The 25,871-nt window shown below is 38.2% G+C and overlaps 1 protein-coding gene across 6 annotated transcripts in view; it reads right to left on the bottom strand.

Moving 5' to 3' along the window:
- The window catches only part of LOC113227039 (neuroendocrine protein 7B2), a 31,484-nt gene extending 19,637 nt beyond the window's left edge, over window positions 1–11,847 (bottom strand). For 3 of the 6 annotated variants that reach the window (XR_003310168.1, XR_003310167.1, XM_026459903.1), the window contains exon 1: window positions 7,727–8,220. Coding sequence is in view for 2 of the 6 variants with exons in the window: in XM_026459903.1 (XP_026315688.1) it covers window positions 7,727–7,806 (80 nt within the window). In the remaining 4 variants the exon portion in view is untranslated. Of the gene's footprint in view, window positions 1–7,726; window positions 8,231–11,828 lie in introns of those variants that run through there. The other 3 variants (XM_026459907.1, XM_026459906.1, XM_026459905.1) reach the window with 3 other exon arrangements.
- Window positions 11,848–25,871: the final 14,024 nt, after the last annotated feature.

Genomic DNA, 25,871 nt, shown 5'->3' with positions numbered 1-25,871 from the left:
ATAATTCTTGAATTGTAAGTTTGGTTTTGTAAGTTTTTTAATATTATGTTAAAATTGATCAGCATCTGTATGTTTTATTAAAAGGCTTTCCAACCAATTTGATATCATATTTGCTTGAAATTTTGTAACTTGCATTTTGGTTCTTCGTCTCTATATTATGTATATTTCTATGTTTATATTTTTTTACGCTGTCAGCTTTAGATGGATTCGATTCCCGGTGCTGGCTTGATTTTGGCTTAATTTCAGAAGTTATTTTTCTACAAATGAAATTAAAGGCTTGAAAAAAAAATGTACATCGTACAGTACTATAAGAGTTCTATTTATTTCAGTTAATTTAAAAAAGAAAATTGGTATATGTAAATTACCTATTGAATACAGTGGTTTTCTTGTAAAATTTCAAGGTAAGTTTGTGTTTTTTTTTCTATTGAGAAAATTTTTGGGAATCGTGTTTTCACACCATATAGTAATCAGTGTATATCTTCAATTTGATTATATATTTTTCCAAAGCGATTGATTCAACAATTTCACTATTATGAGGAATCAACCAACGCCATTTGAAGTTGTATAGATTCTTATGAGATAAACTTTAATAATTAATTCTGTTTTGGGTGTTCTGTACTTCAGAGTAGTGCTTCAGAGTGACTTCTGTTGCTCTGGTATTAATAGTACAAGGAACTCCCTGGTTTGAGACTAGGCAATTGGTGTGGTTGTCTGCCACAAATGCTAGCTATTAAAGTAGCTTAGAGTACGTATAATCTGACGACCTCAGTGGTCGAGTGGCTTGCACATCGGTTTTTATGAGGTTGCTCTATCTGAGATTCTATCCACAGCTGGGTCAATGTAGAAAAACCATAGAAAAATTGCCTTATCTATTCTGTCTCGGGTCTGGGTGTTTGTGGTAACGTCGTTATCTCCGATTTTCATAACACAAGTGCTTTAGATTAGTAGCACAAGAGCTCCTTTTGAAAGAGTTCGTCCAGGGAAGTACTGCCACCTTACCTATTTTTGCTGCCAACCAGTAACGTGAGCATTACTGCGACACGGTTTCGAAGGGTAAGGGTGCTGGTGAAATTACAGGCATATGGTACTTGTCAACTTATGTCTCAGATCTTTCTGAATCTCTCTCTGATCTGAATGGCACTGCAACTGTTAGGGATAGGCTTACCACTAGACACACGACTTGTCGTCCCGTCACTTAGTATTATAAAAAACAAGGTACTTTGGGATCAGAGCTATGTATGTGATGTTGTCTAATATTTATTTACTATAATATTAAATATAGCTATTAATGTATCTTATAATTTCATTCTAGTAAGTCAAATTTTTGAAGTTGGATAACAAATTTGCTATAAAGTGTCTAAGAGTATGATTACTGATGACCTTTTTACACAATATCTTAGGCGTAGTAATGGACTTACATATTATGCCAATTTAGTGCAGTATCAGTTTCTCTATGATATTATAATATTGGTTATATTATTGTGATCCACTTTCACATCGTGTAAATTGGTGGGCGTGTACCATCACAGTAAACCTGTTTTCCAGTTCTCTTAGCAACATAGTTAGTAAGGCTCAAAATCGGACAATATCTCGTAATGTTTAGTACTTATGATTTTTTTACAGGCTAATTTAAATTTGATCTTTATTGTAAACTTTTGGTGTCAATTGCGTCTTATATACAAAAGTTTATTGACACAAATAATATGTTTATAAAAGTAAGTACTAGCTAAATTGTTGCTTTATTGTTTTTTAACATTTAACGATTTAATATATGTATACTATACAGTAAACAATGACGAACGACCCACGTCTCACGACTATGGGACATGACAGAAAATTACTTTTAAAATTGCGAATGTGATATTTTGGTATAACGGGCATTTTTTATTTTTAAAAGTAAGTAGTATTACTTACTTTTAAAAATAAAAACGTTAAGAGATTTTTACAAAGTTGCTTGCTTCTGGACCATCCCTCAAAAGCAACTACCACCAAGTTACAAACCGCGATGGCCCGTGAGGAAGTCCTTGAATCGACTTCCCACTCAGTAGGTCGCTGCAGAGATAAGATTAACCTGATGTGATTGCATTGCCCCAACACAGTCCATGCAATACTTGCTGTTGTTGCCCTTGTACCCTAACACCTGTACGACGGCAAATCTTTGATAGCGCTATCGAAGTGACAACATACTGTTCAAAGTCAATCTAGTCCTAAAATATAAGAAGCGTCGACATAATGAGAAGGAGATTTTTGTTTCTTTTTGAATTCTTAGGTTTACGAGATTATCACACGTCGTAGGAAATGAAACAATTTTTTCGCAACCGAATTGAGTATACTTATTTGTTTTTTCAAATAAACTAGCGTTTCGGGCCGTTTACAATTTTTGGATGTAAATATACGCGATTTAGATCCGAAAAAATAGTTTCATTTCCAATTTCTGTTTCTTTGGTTTGCTTTATACAGACATTGCATCAACGCTGCGGACCGACAGAAGTTATTCGCTGTTCTCCCGTTTAACTGCTTTGGCAATGTCGTGTGTTTGTTTCACATTTTAGAGACTTTTAAGTTTATTTGCTTTAAAATCACATTTCGAAACATTTAGTTACCTCCAAGTAGCTTTAAACGTAAGTAGTAAAATCGATTTTACGATTGTATTTAAAACGTTTTAGCCATATATTTGGGTATTTAATGGATTTAAATTCTTAAAGGATACAGTTTTACGCTCGTTTAGTAGTTTTTGGATGGTAGCGGCGGTCACGTAGGTTGTTACGAATCAACTGTAGCAAACATCTCATTAGTATGGGGTGCGTGCACGCAGCCGCTAGCTCCGCGATCGATTGTCGATATCGACTAGCTATTTTTAATTTTATTATCCAGGATGTTACATGAGTTGTGGCAAACTATTAAGTAATCTGTGGTAGTGGTGACGAGTTGTCAGATAATCGGACACTTATTTACCTACGCTTTTGTTGTTTAATATGGAACGCGCTTTTTTGTCGAAAAAGTCCCGTGATACCGGGGTTGCCGAAATTTTTAAGTATAAAATATATAAATATATATGTATATAATAAAATAAATTTAATAGTTCGTCTCGGGAAGTATTGACACCATACTTATTTCTGCCGCTAAGCCGTAATGTGTGCATTACTGCGTTTCAGTTTTGAGGGGTAAGGGTGCTGGTGAAATTATAGGCAAATGGGACTTTCACCTAATGTCTCAGGGTGGCGCGCGTGGTGCTAGTCCTCAGATCTTTGTGATATGCGTGTCATTTACTGTCAGGAGCACGACTAGTTCGACCCATTACTTGCTAACATAGAAAAAAGTTTTAAAATGTAATTTGTAATTTCATATAACATTTAAATTAACTTTTATCATTTATAGACAGCGAAATATGTAGAAATTTTGGACATAAAAAAAATTGTAGTTTTAATAATTTTCTACCGAAACTATAGCATATAATATCGTGTGAGTTTGAATTTTAAACTTCTAGCTGTTCACAGTACTGAGATCCCGTTGTCATATTCCTGGTCGTCATTAGACCTTCAGGAGTTATAGAGAGCCGAAGTATGTATGTATGTTTTAAATATAAAAATCATAACATGTCATGCCAACTCGGGGTATAAAAGAAGAAAAAAAAATATTTTAAGAACTCGCTTTCATATTCGACATCTATTCACGGTAAATTGTGAACTTTAGCCGAATACTCGACTACTAGTAACTTGTGCGTGTTAAAAAAAACTGCGATTTTTTCCAATGTTTTTTTACGTAATATTAAAATTTATTACTTTGTGCTATTTTCAGGTTTATTGAAAACTTTTTTGACTGATTTCAAAAGGTTCTCAATTCGAAAGTATATTTTTGTCTGTGTTAAATGATTACTCTGACATTTATGTAGCCACTTCGATGATTCTTTTTTTTGTTGGAAATAAAAATCAGATGGAGTCAAATTTCAAATTTGAAGAAAATATTCCAACTATACCCGGAATTGAACCCGGAAGTTGCTCGCCTAGCGCCCACACCGAGATCGTCAATCGGTAGTGCGTTTTGGAAGTGATTTGGCGCATGGGGTGTATACGTGTACGTAATGGACCTCGTGTTTCATCTTTGTAAAACAACAAATAAAGCTTCGTACATTCACAGCTTCACTATGCACATTTTACTTTATCATCGGAATGAGCCCAGCGAACGAGCGTATTTATATTAGTCTGCTATTTTAATAACCACCCATGTTAAAGGTGTGGAGTAAGCTGTACAAAAAAGCAGCAGCAGGAAGCCTGAGTGGAAAATGCCCCGCGGGGAGGAGGTGCATTTCCTAATTGGCCACCATTTTGAAATTCGTCGATATTGAACGTGATCACGGGTTTAGTACAGGTTTACGGTGGACGAGCTGATTTACGAATCCAGTGTACGGAGACCGAGTGAAGCTGCCAAACCGACGGCAAGAACATTCTTTGCCTTGTTAAGGGTTGTCAATTGCTTTATTCTGCATAAATGAACACTTTAACAACATTGTCACTTACTTTCAAACTTGTAGCACTTCCACAGTTCCATTACTTCCATCAAACGTAGCATTATTCAATGTTATGATCGACCACAGTTACGACAGATGTTCGTTTTAATGCTATATCAGAAAGCTATATGAATTATTAAATTTAATGTTAGATTGGACAAAGGGTAAAGTGCATTGGCAGCACTAGAGAGAGTAATCGATTGACCTGAGAGGGGGACCTAGAGTCGGTAGGGGATGTAGGTAGTGTACCCGGGGGAGGGGACTTACCCTCAGGAGAGGATAGGGATGTGTCCCCTCCCCCGTACCCGGAGGGGAGGGGTGCATATGTGGACAATTTTAATACTAACACGTTTCAAGTAATTTTGTAACGTTGAATATTAATTAGTGCAACAATTCTTACGACACAGTGTCATTGTTAAAAGCAAGAGGTTTGTCGATTCCTTTAAATGCAATAGTAAAAAAAGTGAATGGCATTTAAAGTGATAATAAGACAATATAAAGCATAATCAATTCGAATTGAACAAAATTTATGGCAACGATCACAATAAAACGCAATAAGGGACTAGAAGACCTGATGTTCTAGAGGGGCGCGTGGATGCATCATGTACTGGATGTCTACGAATGCAGTGAGAGGGGACCGGGGGAAGCTGCAGGAAACGCAAAGCGCAAACGCGGCAAGGGAATTTACCCCTTACCCCGCAGGGAGGGGTTGCATGTCTGGAAAATTTTGAACCGACTATTTTGGTGCCATTGGTTTTGCACCATTTTTTGTCAGATTCACAATGGCAAATATATTGTTTATGTAACGATTGTCACTTGATTTAATCTGCAATAAAACACTATTTTGTTCTGCACCAAATGAACACTACAAAACTTCGTCATTTATTTTCGAATTTATGGCAATTCTATCATTTCACCAGTTGTATTAGATCAAAATCTAATACAACGTTAGTCAATGTTATCACCGACCGGTCCTAAAGGTTCGTTTTCATTTGTCCACGTGAATTATAAAACTATTGAAATTTGAAGCAAAAAATAAAAATGATCAGCGTTGTTTTAAAAAGGCACTGATCGATTTTAGTGGGGGCCTAAAAGACTATGGGATGCACGCAGACGCTGGATCTCCGCGAGTGCAGTGTGAAGGGGCAGGGGGAAGCTAGGAAACGTTGAGCGCTGACGCAGTAAGCGAATTTACCCCTTACCCCGAGAGGAGGGGTTGCATATCTAGAAAATTCAGAACCGCCTATTTTGGCGCCATTTGTATTTTAACATTTGAAAAAACTAAGTACATTTACGATTGCAAGTGAATTTTGCATTAAACGATTGTCACTTGCTTTATTTTGCACTAAATGGACAATTTCAAAATTTCATTTTGGAAGTAAGTTCAAACTTGTTGCATTTCACAGGTTTAATATAATGGAGCGTTACTCAATGTTACCATCGACCAGTTCTAGAGGCTCGTTCTCCTTTGTCTATGACAATTATAATTTTTAAAGTTGAAGGGACAAGGTATATATCGGCGGCGTTTAAAAATATACTGATCAATCATAGAGGGGGACCTAAAAAGGGCAGGGGTGCAGGATGCACGCAGAAGCAGTATGTCCGCGAATGCAATGTGAGGGGACCGGGGGAAGCTGCAAGAAACGCAAAGCGCAGACGCGGCAAGGCAATTTACCCCTTACCCCGCGGGGAGGGGTTGCATGTAGGAAAAATTAGAACCGATTACCTTTTGTTTTGTATCGATAAAAAATTTAAATACATTCTCGATAGCAAGTACATTGCGTTACATTTAACGATTGTCACCTGATTAAATCTGCACTAAAACACTTTTTTTATTTTGCACCAACTCAACATTATAATAAATGTCATAATCATAACAATTTTGATCTATATAATGTTATTCAATGTTACCTTTGATCATTTCTGCAGGCTTGTGTTCCTCAGTTTAAATAAATTATAAAATTTTAAGTTGAAAGGATTAAGGTAAATAGTATTGGCAGCGTTTGAAACAGCACTGATCGATCATAGAGAGGAAACCTAGAATGGGTAGGGGTGCAGGACGCATCCAGACGCAGGACATATTACGCGAGTGCAGTATAAGGGGATCGGGGGAAGCTGTAAGAAACGCAAAGCGCAGACGCGGCAAGGAAACTTACTCCTCACCCCGCGGGGAGGAGGTTGCATATCTGGAAAATTCAGAACCGACTAGAGTGGTGCCCTTTGTAGTGTATCGACTGAATAGATAAATACATTCACGATGGCAAGTGCATTGCTATTTAACGATTGTCATTTGTTTTGTTTTATACTAAAACAGCTGTTTATTTTTCAGAAAATAAACACTAAATCATCTTAATTACTTTCAAAGTTGTTCAATTTCTATCACTTCGCCTACTATAATACTCAATGTTATAGCACCGGTCAGTATCTACTAAAGCTAGTTTTTGCTCTGTCTAGGTAAATTATAAAATTTAAATAGAAGGACATAGGATAAAACGCATCGGCAGCGCTTGAGAGAATCATCGATAGCGATTGGTCTGAGAGGGAGACCTAGCCCACGGAGGGGTGTGCAGGATATTGGGGGGGAGGGGACCTGCCCCTGGAGAAGAAAAGGATGTGTTTCCGCTCCCGCACCCCGCGGGGAGGGGTGCATTTCCGGAACATTTAATCAATTTACTTGTAATTATTTTGATAATACTTTTTTTGCAATAACTGAATTCTACGACGCACTGTTATTGTTAAAAATTAACATTAACTCTTTGGGGAAGTAAAAGTGAATTGCATTTAAATAAATAAAAAGATAACATAAATTATTATTAACTAACTTAATCATTTGGAATACTAAATAATTTATGACTAAAATCAAAGTTCACATCGCAATGAGGTGAGAGGAAGACCTAAAATTTTAGGGGGATGCAGGATGCACACAGACGCTGCATGTCCTTTTAGCAGGGGAGAGGGGGGTTTGAACCCTCTCCTTGCCCCTCGGGGAGGGGTTGCTTTTGCATAAAATTTCAGATGCCGCCCAAGCACACATTTAATAAAAATAACGTTAATAAGAACATTCCACAAAAATAGTTACATAAATTTTACCTATTAAAAATTAACATTTACCATAAAATCTTCTCTTGTTTCAGCTTACATCTCTCTGCATGACATTACAATGAAATGCTCTAAATTAGAACAAAGAAACTTAGGAAGTAGTTAGATAAGAAAACAAACCTGTTGAGTCGGCTTACTGCTTCAGACAAGACGGAGAAAGGTTGACGGGGTGTAACATTTAGTTTTAAGGGGACGGACATGACACAAAACTTCCAAAAAAAGTTACTATTCGCAATACGAGAAATTAAATAAGTAATCGAAGTGTATCTTCGTATGAAAGGGACCCTCTAATTTTGTCCCAATTAAGTATAATATAAAATTGTACGCCCAACACTGCTGCAAAGGCTAATGTATATACTGTGAAAGGATTAGGAACGTAATTTCTGAGTGGATACACTATTGTGTACAATACTCGAAAACAAAGCAAGAGAATATTTCTACAATGATAGTGATAACGCTCCATAATGCAGGGTTTCAAAACAAAATCTGAATGGAAATCTTTTCATTACAATCGCAAAGTTAATTTGCTATGATTGCAAAACGAAGCACTGACATTATCACTGAATTTAATGACAAAGAATATTAAACGGGACACTAATGAAATGATTTATCGTCTACCCAGGTAGACGCCCCGGATGAAACTGGGAGGGTTGAGGGTGGGAAATCTAGGCTAGGGCTAGGGTACAAATATCTCACGTCAATAATATGGAGTGCAACGCGCAGGCGGGGACTGCACCGATCATTACAGCTATACAGAAACTTCCGACGGGACATAAATCTATAGGATATACAAATAGGAGGTAGGTAGTGATAGCCCGGGCAACCTGGGATGTTCCAGAACGTTCCTTGCGTAGGACGCCGATCGTTATTTCAATGTATAGAAATAAGCAATATGTACAGTGTTCAAAGAAAGCTGTTACCCACGTAATCACGTTTAATGATTAAAGTTCAATGGAGAGGCTTCATAAAGATTGGTTCAATTTCGCCCTAAATTACCCGCAATTTGATTCTATTTTGGTTGCACAGCATTTTATGTCTTTTGAGTCATATTACGGTCTTTTATTAGGTGCCATTTCATGCGGTTTGCGTTTCAAGCGACGCTATTTAATAAATACTGCGAAAAATATTCTCAAAAGTATTTACTATCTTTGTGTAATTATTACGTTTTTTTAGCATTAGTTTTCAAAGATTAAATAAAGGTCTTCTGTCTTTATTATTCTCTAAGAAACAGGTTCTAAACAATAAACGGAAACATTTAATAAAGTAATAACATATTATAGTATCATTTGTCATCAATTCTTACGATTTTTCCCTAACTCGTTCACCTCGAGGTGCACCACAGGTGGAGCACGGACAATTGGATTATCAGAACTAGTGTACCACCGGTGGTCACGCTTGACTTTTGGTATGCTAAGAACCCATGCCGTCTTGAGAGAAAATGCTAAATTTACTAATCCCACCCTGTGCAACGGTCAAATTTCTATAGTGTACTTAATAGAAAAACTGGAATAAACATTGCAAATTATTTCTGATATAGGTATTGTATCTTATCATGCATGTATCTTATGTATCTTATTTTCATATACGAGTAACAATATTAATTGACAGGACGAACAAGTCGTGCGCCTGATGGTAAGCTACACGCCTTTCCACGCAACAGTTGCAGTGCCACTCAGAGCTTTAAATCGCAAATATCTGAGGTGCACTGCCACTGTACCCATCTTCCTAAGACATAAGTTGACAAGTCTATGTATTTGTAATTTCACCAGGGCCCTTACTCTTCAAAACCGGAACACAGTAATGCTGACATTACTGCTTAGTGGCAGAAATAGGTAAGTTGGCAGTGCCACTCTGAATGAACTCTTTCACAAGGAGCTCTACTGCTACTAAAAATTATTCTTATTGTGATTATTATTATGATTTATTTATTTGCACTGCCAAAAAAAATGACTTAAGACAACAGGTTAATTAGACGTAAAGCATAATATCCAGCTGTGTCTACTGGTGGCGCACCCCGCTAGACTACAAATTATGATCATTTTGATTCAGATCTGAGAGAAGGATGATCACTGCTTCATTGCTGTTCTAATTGTAAAAAAACGAAGTACAGGTTGTTATTATTTTTTTTTTTTTATACATGACAGGCAAATGACTCCACTCCACCTGATGTTAAGTGGAAAGTGGTATCCAAACGCGAAGGAACCTAGTGCAGCGATGAAACCCTCACTGCACTAGCCACCTCCACCCTGCCTGCCTACAATATGCCTCTTCACGCCTCGTTTGAAGGACCCCATATCATAAGAGGGAGGGAAGACATGTGCCGGAAGGGAGTTCCATTTGTCAACCGTGCGGCAGAGAAAGGAGCCACCAAACCTTTATGACAAAATCAGAAAAAATGGCGGGTTTTTGTAGTTACAATCCTTACACGAATTAATTTTTAGGTTAAAAGTATTATTACGTTTTACGTTTCATAATTATTTGTTACCTGTTTAAGCTGAAGACTCAATAGCCAATGCTCAATAAATAAATAATAGGTTAGTGATAATCACTATTATTTGGAAATTTGAAAATCGAATACGATTTGTCCAAGTAATAATGTTTAAGTGGACATGTGTAATTTTTAGACAGTACACAGTACAGTTAGTAAGCAACATTATTTGAAATTTTAAAATCGAATACGATTTGTCTACGTATCTAATAATGTTTATGTGGACATGGGTAATTAAGTAAGTAAGTATTAAGGAACATTATTTGAAAATCGAATAAGATTTGTCTACGTCATAATGTTCCAGTGAAAATGTGTAATTTTCAGACAGAAACAGCAAAAGGTATAAATAATTAAGCTACTTTTACATTGACAATTGATTATCTTTTTTATTATGATTTTTGTAATTATTGTGAACTAGTTGGTGGTCCCGGGCACTCTCAGTCTCTTCGTCTGCGTAGAATAAGTACTTCGAGTAGCCTACTGTACTGCTTATTTGAGAAATGATTGGTTTTCCATACAAACTTTTGTCCCCTATTTCACCCCCTTTAAGATTTATTTTTATAACGAAATGTAGCCTATGTCCTTCTCCAAGGTCCAATCTATATATACCAAAATTCATCGAATTCGATTCAGCGGTTTAGTTAAAACGTAATAAAATTGGTTTTACATTTATAAAATTAGTTTGGATTAGGTGAAAAAAATGTGGGCAATAGAAATTACTAAATGTTGCAATTGAATCGCTAGTGACATACCAACGGTAAAAATTTGAAATGTCGTAAGGGAGAATGACTCCAACATTTGCGGGCCGATATCAAGGAAATGCAGCAAGGTGTATACGTTGATATAGTGTTGAGATAAAATATCTTTCCGATAATTTCGCACGTAACCTCCTGAGATTCAGTGAACTACAATGTGAAACGCGTTAAACGCCCTATTGCATCAAACTGTACTACATATAATTGATACGCTTCAGGCCCTAGTTACTTACTTGGGCGTATAAGTGATCATAGAAATTATTATTGTCTGAGTCTGAATCATTTCACGTATATATTTTTACACGGGGCCTTAATAAGTTAAAATTATTATTTTTATTATTATTTTAATATTTTTTTCTTTCTGAGCCTGTTGGCTGGTTTTCATTGCACTTACGAACCAAAATTATTGTTATTATAATATGTTTTGGAAAATTTCACAACCAAATACGTGCAACAGCGCAAACTCCCGGACCTGTTGCGTATCTGACGTGGCATTTCTTAAGAACTACGCAATAATCGTTCACTCCGACTTAAGTAACTTGCTAAGTATATACACAGAAAAACATCACATAGAGTATGCTATAACCGAAATACAGAACAATAGAAAAAAATGCGAAAGTTCAAGAAGAAATAGGATATTGAAGCAGGGGTATTTTGATACGCAGTTACAAATTACGTGATGAACTCTCAAGGTCATCTTTTTGAAATTCATTTTTAAATTTTGAAAATTTCTCAATAGGCTTGTTGCCCTTGCGTGACGTTAAATAGAAAGCGTGAGGACGACACAAAAACAATACACAGATAAAAATATTTGAGATATTTTTTAACTTACGTGTAGCCTGACCAGACTGGCTATTATAATGATTAACGCCACAGCAAGGTACATGCACGCGATGTACTTATTCTTATTTAAATTCTAAATTTGTTTTATTAAATTTGATGAATTTGGAAAATGATTTTAAACACGGGATGTACTCACCAATATGTTATCACCGGTCAAATGAACGCCCGCTGGAAGGGTTTCGGGATCGATAGAGTACGCGCATGCGTAGTTCTGTGTAGACTTGTACGTACTTTTCAGGTAGTTAGGTGAAATTCGATGTTTCTAGACTCAATCTAGGCACCCTAGCCCGGCAGATTCAGGGTGGGGTGCTACATAAATATATCTATGCGATACATTAGGTAAATAAGAATGATGCGTGAACATTATTAAGTACAAAAAATAAAAACTTTTAGTTTTCAGAAATTAGTTGAACTTAACTCTAGGTACAGTGAAATATAAATTAAACATAGGTACATTACCGAATTAAATTTATAAATAATATAAAATATATATTTTATAATAAATATAAAATTTATAATTCTCTATGTTATATATAAAACATGTCGCCCCTAGTATTTTTGTGAACTTAGATACTTAGTATTCTAATCTAATAAATGTAATTAATAATATTTCACTAGATTTTGTTAAAGCGACATCTAACGCACAATAGCAAGACTACGACAAAATTTAGAGACAGCTATCATCTAAAACGCATCAGGAGTCTGTTCGTAGCAGAAGCAAAAGTTATTCAAATAAATGAACAGATGGCGTTGTATTTTAGGGAAAGGAATTGGCGGAATTGCTATTAGATGGCGTAGATAGCTTATTATTCTAGGCCAACTCATCTCCGAAGAAACTACTGGGACAGTTTATCATTGTGCTTTAATTATCCCGTACACATTTTATTAGCTCGGAAGTGCTGACCCATGCAGTAAGATACACCGGAAGGGCCTTTAACAATATAGATAGAAGTTCTTAGAATTAATATTATATCGGTAGACGTGGTAGTTAAATACTTAATACCCGAGGTCCCGGATTCGATTCCCGGGCCGGGAGAAATATTTCTATTTTCCCACATTTATTTCTCTCGCGAGTTTGGGTGTAATTTATGGCGGTCTATGTGTGTATCCATGGCACTCGCGATATAGGGTTTCCATAGTGTGGGCTATGAGTGTTTACGTTATAAATACATTATTACTTCGTAATGGTTCAGGTATTAAAATCAGGGTCTAATAGAAACTTGCAAACTCTGCCCGCATGTTACTTTATAAATTAACTTCTTACAAACCATTATTGTCGGAAGGCGTAGTAGCGCGCGCACAGTCCGGTTAAACCACATAATTTCAGTCCTTGGCTAGACTTTAACCAAACTCGAGTCTACGTCGTTATAATTTAACTTGAGGCTACTAAGTTTAAAACTTAAGTTATAGTAAAGATGTTGGAGTTTTGAATGGGAAGGAAAATTGCTTTTACAGTATATAATTACGTTGAAGAAAAGACCAAGGGATCAAAAAGTATCCTACACGTTTTATTTTAATTTGAAATCAATTAAGTATAGTTTTATTTCATACATATATGTATAGTCTTCTATAATTAACACTTCAATCATTAATTTTTAGTAGCAGTAGAGCTTGTTATGGAAGAGTTCGTCCAGGGAATTGTTGATTACATTACCTAATTTTTGCCGCCAAGAACAAATATGAGCATTACTGTGTTCCGGTTTCGAAGGGTAAGGGTGCTGGTGAAATTACAGGCACTGCAACTGTTATAGACAGGCGTGTCACTGACCACCAGACGCACAACTTGGTACCATAAAGAAATAAGTAAGGCTCGTCGCCCATGTGTGGTAGGACGGCATTACAAGAGACCTTACCGCGTCGTGCATGCGCCTAGCCTTTCTTCAGTAGGGCTAGCACGATAGGGTTCGATTTGCGCGAGAACGACATAGAAGCGCGAGATATTACTATTCTCTATGCGAAAATAGCAGTATCTAGCGCTTTAAATAGCTCACACACAAGTCGCGCACTGTCGTGCTTACTCTTACATAGTAATGTTACAAGTTGATTTATTACCAAGTGTATATTAGTCTTGTTGAAGAAGAAGAAGCGAACCATGTTCCGTGATGGAGAAGATTTTTGGTGAATAATCATCGGAAACCTGCCGAAGCATTACGTAGGCTGCCGAGGCATTCCGGAGGCTGCTGGCTCATTTTCCCTAAGCTTACATTTGATTTTTTAGCTATGACCATTACAATTGAAATGTCAACTATAAAGTTACTTTCACAACATAAAGTATATTATTATTCGTTATCTAAAAATTGCCTGCTGTTCCGTCCCATCAGTAAAAGACGTCAGAAAAAGAGACGAGAGCTACGATACGTAGGAGATCCTTAATTAGATTCCAATGACGGGCACCATTACTTGTTTTCGAATCATGTAACCTTGCGTTAATTACCATTTTACGTTTATTAATGTAAAGGTAACCATCGTGATTAGACCTACATGTCGAAGATCATCATCATCATCCACTGCACGTGTTCATCCACTGTTGTGTAGAGACATATTTATAATAAGACAAGTAGGTATTCATCAATTTTATGCACGGATTTTCTATGAAAATCTCTTTTTAAAATTGTAAGGCCTTCTTCAGAGTAGCGGCGGCGCGGATGCGTGTAAATCAAATGTACGTAGACGCTCGTTGTGTTCACAGAGGCCGCGCTTTCACACGATTCCGCTGCCGCGCCCGCATTTGCCCTCTGAATGAGCCCAAGTCGGGCAATTCGGATATAGGCTGCGGGAGTTCATTGTAAAGACGGTAAACCTTATGGTTTACTGCAATTTCGTTCTTGATTAGTTAGTATTAGCTTGTTCTTATTTCATGTATTGTATAATTTATATCTCAGGTTGTATTTCAGTTGCCCTTCTTTTTGTGTATTTTGTAGCCTAGCCTTAGTTAGAGTAAAAGAGAGAGAGAGAGAGGTCCACATAAATTTTTTTAGAAGAGGAAAAGAAAAGCTGTAACAAAATAATACAGTGAAAAAAAAGGTAGAAACATTTTAAAACACTCCTTACTAGCATTAAGCAGTCGAAAATCCAGGTCTTTACCCCATAGGGCCTATTTGCGAATATATATGTAATGCTTTAAAACAGTACTAAGTGGAGTTGGAGTTTACATGATGATAAATAAGCACGCACTCTCGCTTCGAGGAGAATTTTGGTCAGAGAGATGACGGAACGAACCAACGTAAGAATAATGAAGGAAAAGGGATTCGAGAACAATTCAAAATTATAAAGTGAATGTCCAGGAACCAGTAAAGACGATGATAAAACGGTGGGATGACGATGAAGGAGACCGCATAGTCATAATTTCTTGCAAGATATTAAAAATAAACGACAGTGTTTATACAGTGTTATATACCCAGTACGACAATACTTTTAGGATGCTGTTGCGGCTGCCGAAGCTCTGTAGCGCGTCTGTTGTATGTTGTATGTTTGCGGAAACACGGACAAACTCCATTTCTGCCGAATTACGGAAGAAAATCGATTCTCTTTTAAATAGATTACATAACAAAAGCAACAGCATCCTGAAAATGATTGCTGAGAAAATGGACCACTCATAAGGCATCTGATAGATTTTTACTCGATATAAGTTTAAAAATAATGTACTAAAATAGTTTATAAGTCTGTTACTAATTTAAATATAATAAAGTGCTACCGTGGCCAAACGATTACCATGTGGTGCTACCTCGCAGAGGTCCTGGGTTCGATACCCGGGTCGGGAGCAATATTTGTATGGTCTACATCTATTTTTCACGTGGGCTTGGGTGTAATTTGTCGGTGTCTATGTGAGCCCTTGTACGGGGCTGTAACAAATATATATGTATATGGATTTAAAAAAATGCAGATATTTTTCTTTGCACGTTTATTATTAGTCTGATTTATCTTTTCTGTAACATTAGAACACGTTTTACATCAGCTCCGTTGTAACTTTAAAAGAGAGCGAAACAAAATTTTTCCCTTTCCTATACTGAAATCTGTTACACAATCGACCTTAGACAATGCTCAGAACGTACACTTGGGATCGACGTCGGAGCGATTCAGTGTTTGCCATGTTGAGTGCACAAAACGACGAACTGCAATACATTTTAGATGTATGTAAATGGGGTTTCCTTTGAGCGATGCCACACAATGCGTTGCGTCGTCGTTGTGACCTCTGAGCGGTTACGCTGCATTGTATACAACATATAAAATTAGAACTTCATGCATGCCACCTGGTGCGTCGGAATGGCGCGCGGAACGCGTACTTTTCGAACAAGGGGTCAGAAGACGAAGGAGGGAGGGACGACGTTTGTTTGCGACACCGCATTGCTCCTGTGGCACTTCGCAATAAGGTGAGATTGTACACGACCTGCATCCGCCCAATCATGACGTACGCCAGCGTCGCATTCGCTCATGCAAATCCCGCGCTAATACACCGCCTGCAGGCTCTCCAAAATAGATTCATGCGCAACGCGACGGGTGCCCCGTGGTACCTGCGCAACGCTAACCTCCACATAGATTTACAGCTTCCCACAATAGCCCAATTCATGAAACAGGCATCGAGGAAATACTTCGACTCTACTCCTCACCACCCCAACCCCCTCGTGGTGGCTGCATCCTCTTACGACCCCCTCAGGGAACAACCCCACCGCGTACGTAGGACCCTCCGGCCAAGGGAAGTCCTCAACGACCCTGACGACCCTATCACTCTCGCCACTTTGAAGGCCAACCAGATCGCTAGTCAGTCCCGTCCCGCACGCACAAACCGTCCTCGCCGGCGAGGTCGTAGAGCCCCTCATTTCAGCACGTACACTGGTAGATTCTCTCCTACAGCACGCCCTTCTGGCGGAAGTCTCCAGTAGCGCCCTGAGCCGGGGTCCGTGCCCACTTGGGCGCCCTCATGCCCGCTACTTAGCTTTAAGTTTATTTTAGGGGTTATGAGCCTTCAGCTCGCCCTTTTCTCCGGTGGCGCAGTCAAGACCATCAGCGCCATCAGGCCAACTGCAAAATATCCTTCAAAAAAAAAAGTTGGTGCGTTGAAATCATAGCGTTGCCCTTGCGATGACAAAACGGAGCGGCAGCACCCATGGAACATCGTTTTTTCTGGACCTGAAATGCAGTGAACAAAAAGGGGGAATTTTTGCTCGGGATAAACTGTGCTGTATTTCTTTCTTTAATTCTCACTTTGAAAGATATGGTATGCCTCTCCTGCTTTTCATGAACCAACAAAATCAATATTATTATCATAAGTAGAAAGAGAGAGAGAGAGAGGCGCGTAGGGTGGATTTGTGTGGGAGGAGGTGTATTAGGTACGCGTAGCGCAAGCAAATCACTGTGGAATTGTTTGTATAAGTGCTGGTTGGCTAGCGATGTACGTTTTTTATATTAAGGTATATATGTGTATATTCTATAAACAATTTTAAAGTTGCTCTATCGATGCTTGGGGTTTTTCTAATTGACCGAATTCGTAATGAAGTCGTACGTTAGACAGCCAGAATTAGCTGGAAAAATCAGTAAGCTGAAGTGGCAATGGGTCGGTTACGTGAGCAGATTGTTCTGGAGTGGCGACACACGTCAAAGCAAACGTAGTTTATATTGTCTTTAACCTGTAGCAAGTTGGACGGAAGGTGGCCGGCGGCGGTTGGATGCGAGCGGCACAAGACCGGGAGAGTAAGTGTGCTCCGGAAGAGGGTTATGGTCATCAGTGGATTTGTATAAGCTCATATGATGATGTATATTATGTCTGTTATTATACATTTTAATTCAAAAAGAAAACGCGAGTTCAAGCGCGGTATTTGATATAGGTCAATACAGTACGTTCCGGGAAGGGTTAATGGGCAACATTATAGTTAAGTTTGTAACGTGATACAACAGATATGTCGTCACTATTAGCAGATAGGATAGCAAAAGGAGAACAGTTGCAGTATGGTAGTTGCAGTGCCACACAGAGCTTTAAATCTTAAAGATATGAGGAACATTGCCACTACGCCCATCATACATAAGTTGACAAGTTCCATATGCCTGTAATTTCACCAGCACCCTTAAACCTTCAAAACCGGTAGCTCAGTTCAAAACGCAGTAATGCTCACTTTAATGTTTGGCGGTAGAAATAGGTAAGGTGCCAGTACTTTGTTGGATAAACTCTTTGGTGAAATTACAGGCATATCGAAATTTTGGGACAGGCGTGTCACTTACCACCAGGCCCACGACTTGTACGTCCCGTCTTTGTAATAATAAAAATAGAAAATAAAAAATAACTCTTTCACAAGGAGCTCTACTGTTACTAAATAGGGTACAATTGTTTAAAATTAAATTCACAGGCAATTCGGCTAGTCCTATATGACATTGGGAACCAAGTGCAATATTCGTTCCTTTACGTTATTATTAACGTAGAAATCCATCATAGTGATTGACATTAAATAGATTAGGTGAGGTCATCTTCCCCCTACAGAGTGTCACGTCTGGCGTTAAGCAAATTGCGTTGGTAGTCAGGTGTCTCTCAAGGCTTGCATCTTGGCCCTCAATTTGTTAAGTAATTGAAATCCGAGACGTAGGCGAGAATAAAGAAATATACATTTTAAGGACTGCTTTTGTACTTCGTACATTTATAGAATTTAAGTGAAAAAGCCCACATAATTACCTTTTTGGTTAATTAAGTTTATTATGGAGACTTGTTACCATTCAATATGTACAGTATAACCATTCTCATAGATTCTTTCGGTAATCTTCGGATTTCCGAATTCATGATGATTGTTCCAATTTTTATAAATCTTTACTTTTTTGTGATACTAAGTGACGAGACCAACTGCTAGTCGTACCCCTAAAGGTAAGCGACACGCCTATCCATAACAGTTGCTGTGCTACTCAGAGCTAGATATACACTTTATTGCTCACACACAAGAGCAATAATAGAACATAAACAACTGATGTGGGCAAAGGCGGTCTTATTGTTAAAAGCGAGACGTCTTCCAGACAACATTTAAACGAGTTAAATCGTAAAGAACTGAGGGACACTTCCACTGCGCCTATCACGCTGAGTCATGAGGTGACAAGTCCCATGTGCTTGTAATTTCACCAGTTACCTTTCAAAACGAAACACAGAAATGTTCACATTACTGCTTCGCAGTAAAAATTGATAAGGTGGCAGTACTTCCCTGGACGAACTCTTTCACAAGAAGCTCCTACTTTATTAGGGGTTTTGATCATTATTGAACTTGACAGTCCCCATTAGAAAAACAATATATCAAAAAAACACTTAGTAGAATCCAAACAGGTTGACAAAGTTTTACTAGTTGGCTCCGAATTGAAACCACCCAACATTAAATGTACCAAATCCAACCTGAGTGAATAACCCATCTATTAATACTTTATTGTTATTTGGTCTTAATTTCCATGTGAATTATATAGAGCTATAAAACCATATCCAATTTTTAAATAACATTTCGTCATAATCATCAACCCGTTTATAGATCTCACTGCTGGGCACGGGTCTCCTTTCAGATGAGGGTTTAGGCACACCCCGGACACTCCATACAACGGTCGAAAGTTAGTTACCTACTACTAGTACATACAGCAAGGCGCTATCTGCACACGCGCAAATGTGTGCGTGAAGTGGCGGGGTTACCCGCCACTATCTCATACTATTTATTATGTTACGACAGCGAAAATTCTAACGTGAATCTGTTATCTATAAATTTATTAATAGAATCCTAATAATTATACATGTTCATTAGGTATTTATATCAATATAATTAATATTTTTCGTTAATTACTAACTAGAACGATATTGAAGATTTATTTAAAAAATTTACTGAAAGGACTTATATACTTTGGACAGGTATTTTTAAATAAGTTAACCAACGCACACACTCAATATAGCTCCGCACTGGGGAAATCCTGTGTCGCGGGTGCTGTGGACACACACATAGACACCAAATTACACCCAAACTCACGAGAGAAATAAATTTGGGCCATATAAATATATCTCCAGGCCCGGGAATCGCACCTGGGACCTCTGTGTGGCAGTCCGGCATGGTAACCGTTCGGCCACGGAGGCAGTCGACCAACAGAAAAAAAGTTAACCAACGTGTTATAAGTTACGTGTCCAAGTTTATTATTAGCTAGTTAATAATTAGTTATATTCACTACGTAATATTTATCGGCAATACAAATTCGATAACCATTGTCTACTAGCTCACGAAGTTATGTCGTCTCATTATATTGATATAATAAATCTGTATTATGTATTACTCTGCACTAAATAAATTAAGAAAACCATGACTGAATGAGTCTCAGACAAGTTTATTTTACTAGTTTTTTTCATCTTTAGGGAAATTGAAAGAAACTCCTCTCTTTATCCCGTTTTGATGATAAACAGCCGTACACGGCACAATTCACAACCATTACAAATAGTAACGTAAAATGATGTAATATATTAACGTACAAGTTTCGTAATGAATAAATATGAAAACTATGTTCAAATATCAAAGCCGTCTTAGCGCGAAAACGGCTCGCCGACAGCCTTTTTGCCGTTCAGTCAATGTGCCGGCAATGTGCGGGGTGTGGTGCGGTAACTAAAGCTAGGGAGGGGCGGAGAGTGTCCGTTCTCGTTACTTTTTTGTTCTCTGGTTTAGGCCGTAGTCCCCCACGCTGACCCAATGCAGGTTAGGGACTTCACACGTATTCCGAGGGTTGTGAACCTTCAACGTGCAGGTTTCATCACGATGTTTTCTTTCACCGAAAAACTCATGATAAACTTCAAATTAAATGTCGCAACAATGTACAAAAACCAAGTTAACAAAATATCAAAAGTAGTAGCTTCTGTATATGTATACTTCCAAGACGGTGGAGATCGTCCTGTCTGCACCAAGTGCACAGGGCAACTGATGGAAATCCGACGATATCCGAAATACGATGATTGTCGAGAGATATTAAGAAAATAGTTGTACGTTAAAGTTAAATAAGACTACTTCATTGTACACGACTTTCCATAATATTATCATTATGTGAACCATCCACATATCTAAGCAAATTTTTTAAGCAAATAACACTTTCCAAACAAATCTGTCCATCGCTGCTGTAGAGAATATATACAACACATTTTTAAAATAATAATTCTACTGTACATGTAATACGTATTAGGATGGAGAATTCGAACCACTTTAAAGGGAATTCACGAACCTAATGAGAAATTTCGCACAACGCTACGACTCTACATTGCGTTGAAAGTACACCTTACGTAACTTCAAAATTTTGGTTTAGTCATGAATATAAAACAGTTAAATAACGAGAAAATGAGACACCTGGTAATCAAAATGCATGGAACAGGTAGTGAAAATTCGTAGGTAGTCGAAAAAGTATCTTTTGAGATATTTTTTATAAGTTATTTAAGTTCGTCGAAGTGTGAATTTTACAGACCAAAATACAGGACACAATAAATACAATAACGGGTTTACGTGCACAACAAAACAAAATTAAATTATGTAATAAAACAATAACAATAAACAATAATAGCAAGAATAATAAATTACTACAAATTAAATAAAAACATATTATAATATCTTTGAAATGGATGGAACATCATGAACAATTTCAATTGTGCAATGTACAAACTAGATACGAGAGTAAACGCGCAGCACGTGTGTTCCGGAGAATTCTCACGCATATTCGGGACATTCTCGAAAATAATAATAACGATAACGCACACACTCATAGCCCCATTCTAGGTATATCCAATATTGCGGGTGACATGGACACACACACATAGCCACCACAATGTACAGCCCCATAACTTTCTACATTAGTTTTGAATATAATGACCCTCCCTATCGACACTGAGGGCATACGAGAAAGGCACTATAACCTGTGCGCGCACAGGAACCTTTTAAGATCAAGTTCTGACCCCAGATCAGCCAGTGTACAGGGTTGTCACAGACCTCTGTCACTTGACTTCATCCGGTTCTTCGAGAGGCTCGTGCCTTGGGTGAGACGCCCTGGGTGCACGTACAGTACTCTCCCTACTTTCCAGATAGGTACCGGAGCTGTAGGAACGCTGACTTCCCGTTGCGCATTGCACAACTACAGCACAGCTTATCTTCTACTAGCTCTCCGGGCTCGTGCCAGAGAAACCAGTCGCGCTAGCTGCTCATGAGACAGATGCCCCGGCCAGACCCAACCGGGGCAGATAAACATGCCCGTCTCTTCAGTTACCCACAAACCCCAGCGAGTCCATACCCAAGTCCGGGTCCACCAGAGACGCCCGCAAAGGCGTATCACTGGCGAAGGCCTTGACCCGGACGCCCGCTGTACCCTGGTTTTGCCGTTGAGCCTGTAGTCTCTTCGGAAAACCCTATCTCTCAGGTCAGTAGATAGGGACAATGTACAGTGTACATTGTGGTGTCTATGTATGTGTGTTTTTATCTCGAGAGTTTGAGTACACCCAATAAATATAGGCCACACGAATATTTCTCCCGGCCCGGGGTTCCCTCCGGGCCCTCTGCGTAGCAGACCAGTATGGTAACCGTTCGACTATGGAGCAGTTTCATTCCCGAAAACTCAGTTTCCGTCGCAGTTGCCGTCGGTGACGCTTGGTGAATTGGTGGGAAGTGTCGCGTTGGCCAGCGCAGTGCGACGTCAAGGGCTTAGGAACTAGGTTGTGTACGTACTGTGGCAGAAAAAATATGGATGCAGATAAAAAGTTGATCTATTTGGCGCAAAAATATGATTGTATCATGGAGTAACATAGAATGGTTAAAAAGTAGGTGACAAAGAATGAAAAAACGTCATAAAAATGATGTGAATAGATTTTTGCAAAATGTTACATATTAACCACAAAGATTTCAATAAATTATGAATCTGTTTCCTTTTTCCGTTCTTTTTATTCTCTTCTTCTTCAGCTTCACTGTTCAATTAATAAATTGAACTAAACATTCAAAATTCTTTATTTGGTTATATCAATAGGCAACATTTGTAAAGTATATGTAAGATGCCGTGTTAAATATCTGTTTCATACGAGATACATCGGTATCTCGTATGAAACAGAAACTGCTTATCGAAGCAGGCAACTTTACGACGGTGTTCAAGGCTTTGCACTTCGCCTCTGTTAATTTCGAGTCACCTATAAGCCTCTTGACACGCTTATCAATTGAATCCAAGGTGGCCAGGTGGTATGTAGCAGAGCCATCCAAAAGGTGGCAACAGTACTCCATACACGGCCAGACTTGTGCTTGATATAGCTGAAGCAACTGTCCCAGTGTGAAGTAACGCTTCATCCTGGAAAGTATGCCAAGCTTTCTGGCTGCATTTTTGGCCATGGATTCAATGTATCTGCCGAAATTCAGATTGGACGACAGGTCCATTCCAAGTAGCTGGAGACGGTTGGCTATGGGTATGGATATGTCACGAAAAGTCGGAGTCAGCTCAAAGGGACTCCGTTTAGTGGAGAATAGACACGCCTTCGTTTATGTAGCGTTAAATTTGACAAGAATGGCATCGCCCCAATCGGATACTGCCTTGAGCGTCAAATCTAAATGGCTAACCATGGACTCTTGACAAGACTGGATTTCCTCTCCACTGACCCTTGCATTGGTCAAGTACCTATCTACAACTGTGCTGTCATCAACATACGCAAAGTTACCTGGAATTAACATATCATTGATATGCAGCAGAAAGAGAGTCGCAGACAGTACGGAACCCTAGGAACTCTATCGCCATATGTTCGGAAGAGTACTTTTCTAAGACCACTCGAATGGAACCTTCACTCAAGAAATCCGAGATCCAATTGCAAAGGTCAGTGAGAAGCCCATAACATGGAAGCTTGCTTAAAAGGGTTACGTGCCAGACCCTACCAAAGGCTTTAGAAATGTCCAAAGACAAGCTGCAAGTGCTTGGCCTTGCTTTTCTATGGCCTCGCTCCATATGTGACAGGTATACACAAGAAGATCTCCTGTAAATCGCCCTCGTCGGAATCCATACTGGCGATCACTGATGAGGTTATTGTCTTCAAGGTATGGCAGGAGAAGGTTGTTTAGTACACGTTCCATAGTCTTGCAGAGTATGAAAGTGACTGTTATGTAAAAGTTTTTTGATTACTGAACATCTAATACGGCTTCAAGGCGCAGTAGAGAGAATTCTCGCAACAGCGCGCCTTCTCGCACAGCGAAGCGAATCACGCTTCCGTTTCACCGCAATGTAAATTGAGCCTAAGTCACGTGGAGTGCCTCATCATTTATATCTGTTTAAAAAAAGCACTTCTTAGAGCTATCAGTGGGTACACATACATATGTAAATGTACGTTCACGTTATGCGTAACGCTCTTAAGGACCACGTCGCGTTGATGTCTCGTTAAACAAAGAAAACATTCATTCAAACGTTCTTCCGTTTCATTAAAAAAAAGTTGTTTGTTTGGTCTCTAGTTACAAATAAAACTTTAAAATAAACGACTGTCGTTGGAAATAGTTACTATGTCGCACCTTTACTACTATTTATTTCATTCAAGGCTTGTGTATTTACGTGTGGCGCACTAGAAGTTTCCGGAATCAATAAGAAAAAAAACACTGTAAATGGTCAGAAATGAATTTATTGTTTCTCAAAATATTCTCCGTTAGAGTTAATGCACTTTTTCATACGAATGAACCAGTTTTGAAAACAACTATGCAACTCCTCCGTCACAATCTCTGAAACATATTTTTCATACTCTTCGACAGTCTCTTCAGGTGATGAAAACTGTTGACCGCGTAACTGGTTCTTAATTTTTGGAAATGAGTAAGTCACAAGGTGCCAGGTCGGGACTGTACGCAGGATGGCTCATAAGTTCAACGTTGTTCACCTTCAAAAATTCATTTGTCTCTCTCGCCGTGTGAGAACTGGCATTATCGTGGTGCAAGACGATACGGCGTTTACGGTTATTTTTACGAAGTTTGTAATTGCATCCTTAAATAGTGATAGTCCACATTCTGCGAATTAAAACGTGGCTATGTGACAAAGCTATTTTTTAGGGTATCATAAAAAAACCATGATTCATTTTTAGAATTGAAATTGTTTAATGATATTTCAGCTATGTATCATTAGAGTCAGTTCCGACATGTCGGACACGTTAAGTAATTGTAACTGTTTTTAAGTAGAGAATTTGGAGCACAATCTTATGCTTTTTAAATCGGATATTTGATCACTTTTTAGTTAATGGAAGGCAGATTGTGTGGAGTTGCCCCTTTTTCGTCTAATAAAGATTTTTTACAAGTATGGAATTATACCAAAATATCCGTATTCGCCGTTTCTACCCACGATTTTGGTCAAAATGGGTTAAAACCCGGTTAAAATACAGGCGATTGAACCCACCCAACATGAGGTCGATTGCGGTCGATCTTTGATCGTAACTGTACTTGATGAATAAGTTAATAGTTTACTTTATCCGTATCAACATAAGGCCGATATTTCAAGTTAATTTTGACCTGATTAAAGTTTTCAATTGTATTTAAACTCCCCTGTTTCCGTAAAACTATAAATAAGCTTCAGAAGAAAGTGACAAAAACAAGATAATAAAATCACGCGGAGGAGTGCTTATATTATTGTAACGTGTACTAAAGATAGTCTCATGAAAAAGTTACAGAATATTTTTAGATGAGTAATTAAGTGGTAAGAATGGCGTGCAGAACTCTATGCTCTAATGTAGGTAGTAAATTAGCGAGTTAGACAGGAAACTGGAAGCCTTCGACTAAACTTTCCGTGTAAACTTCACTATTTTAAAGTTAGAATTTATTGCATTGAGCATGACATGATTAAGTACAAATTACAAAATCATTTGACAAACAACCATGGTCCACTTGATGGGAACTTACACTAAATGTTATATTTAAGTTCGTGTTTGATTTCGCGGTTAGGGGTTTATTTTTGAAGTCACAAATGGAATAAAGCAGACTTCTGGTGTAAAATAGTATTAATTTATTACAGTGATTTGCTGTATCTTATAGTTAGTTACTTATGTATTGTTAGTTGCTCTATTTGTGAAATACTACTGTTATAAATGTGTGTGTATGTTTCGTTATAATTTTTAAATATTTCATCTTATATATTAGAGAGATATATCCCGAGGTACATGCCTTCCAGTTCTCCCCCCACACACACTCTCTCTCTCTTTCTCTCTCTCTCTCTCTCTCTCTCTCTC

This window comes from Hyposmocoma kahamanoa, unplaced genomic scaffold (assembly GCF_003589595.1).
Source record: "Hyposmocoma kahamanoa isolate Upper Pololo Valley unplaced genomic scaffold, ASM358959v1 202, whole genome shotgun sequence".
Taxonomy (NCBI): domain Eukaryota; kingdom Metazoa; phylum Arthropoda; class Insecta; order Lepidoptera; family Cosmopterigidae; genus Hyposmocoma; species Hyposmocoma kahamanoa.
This window is presented reverse-complemented; position numbering and strand designations above follow the sequence as displayed.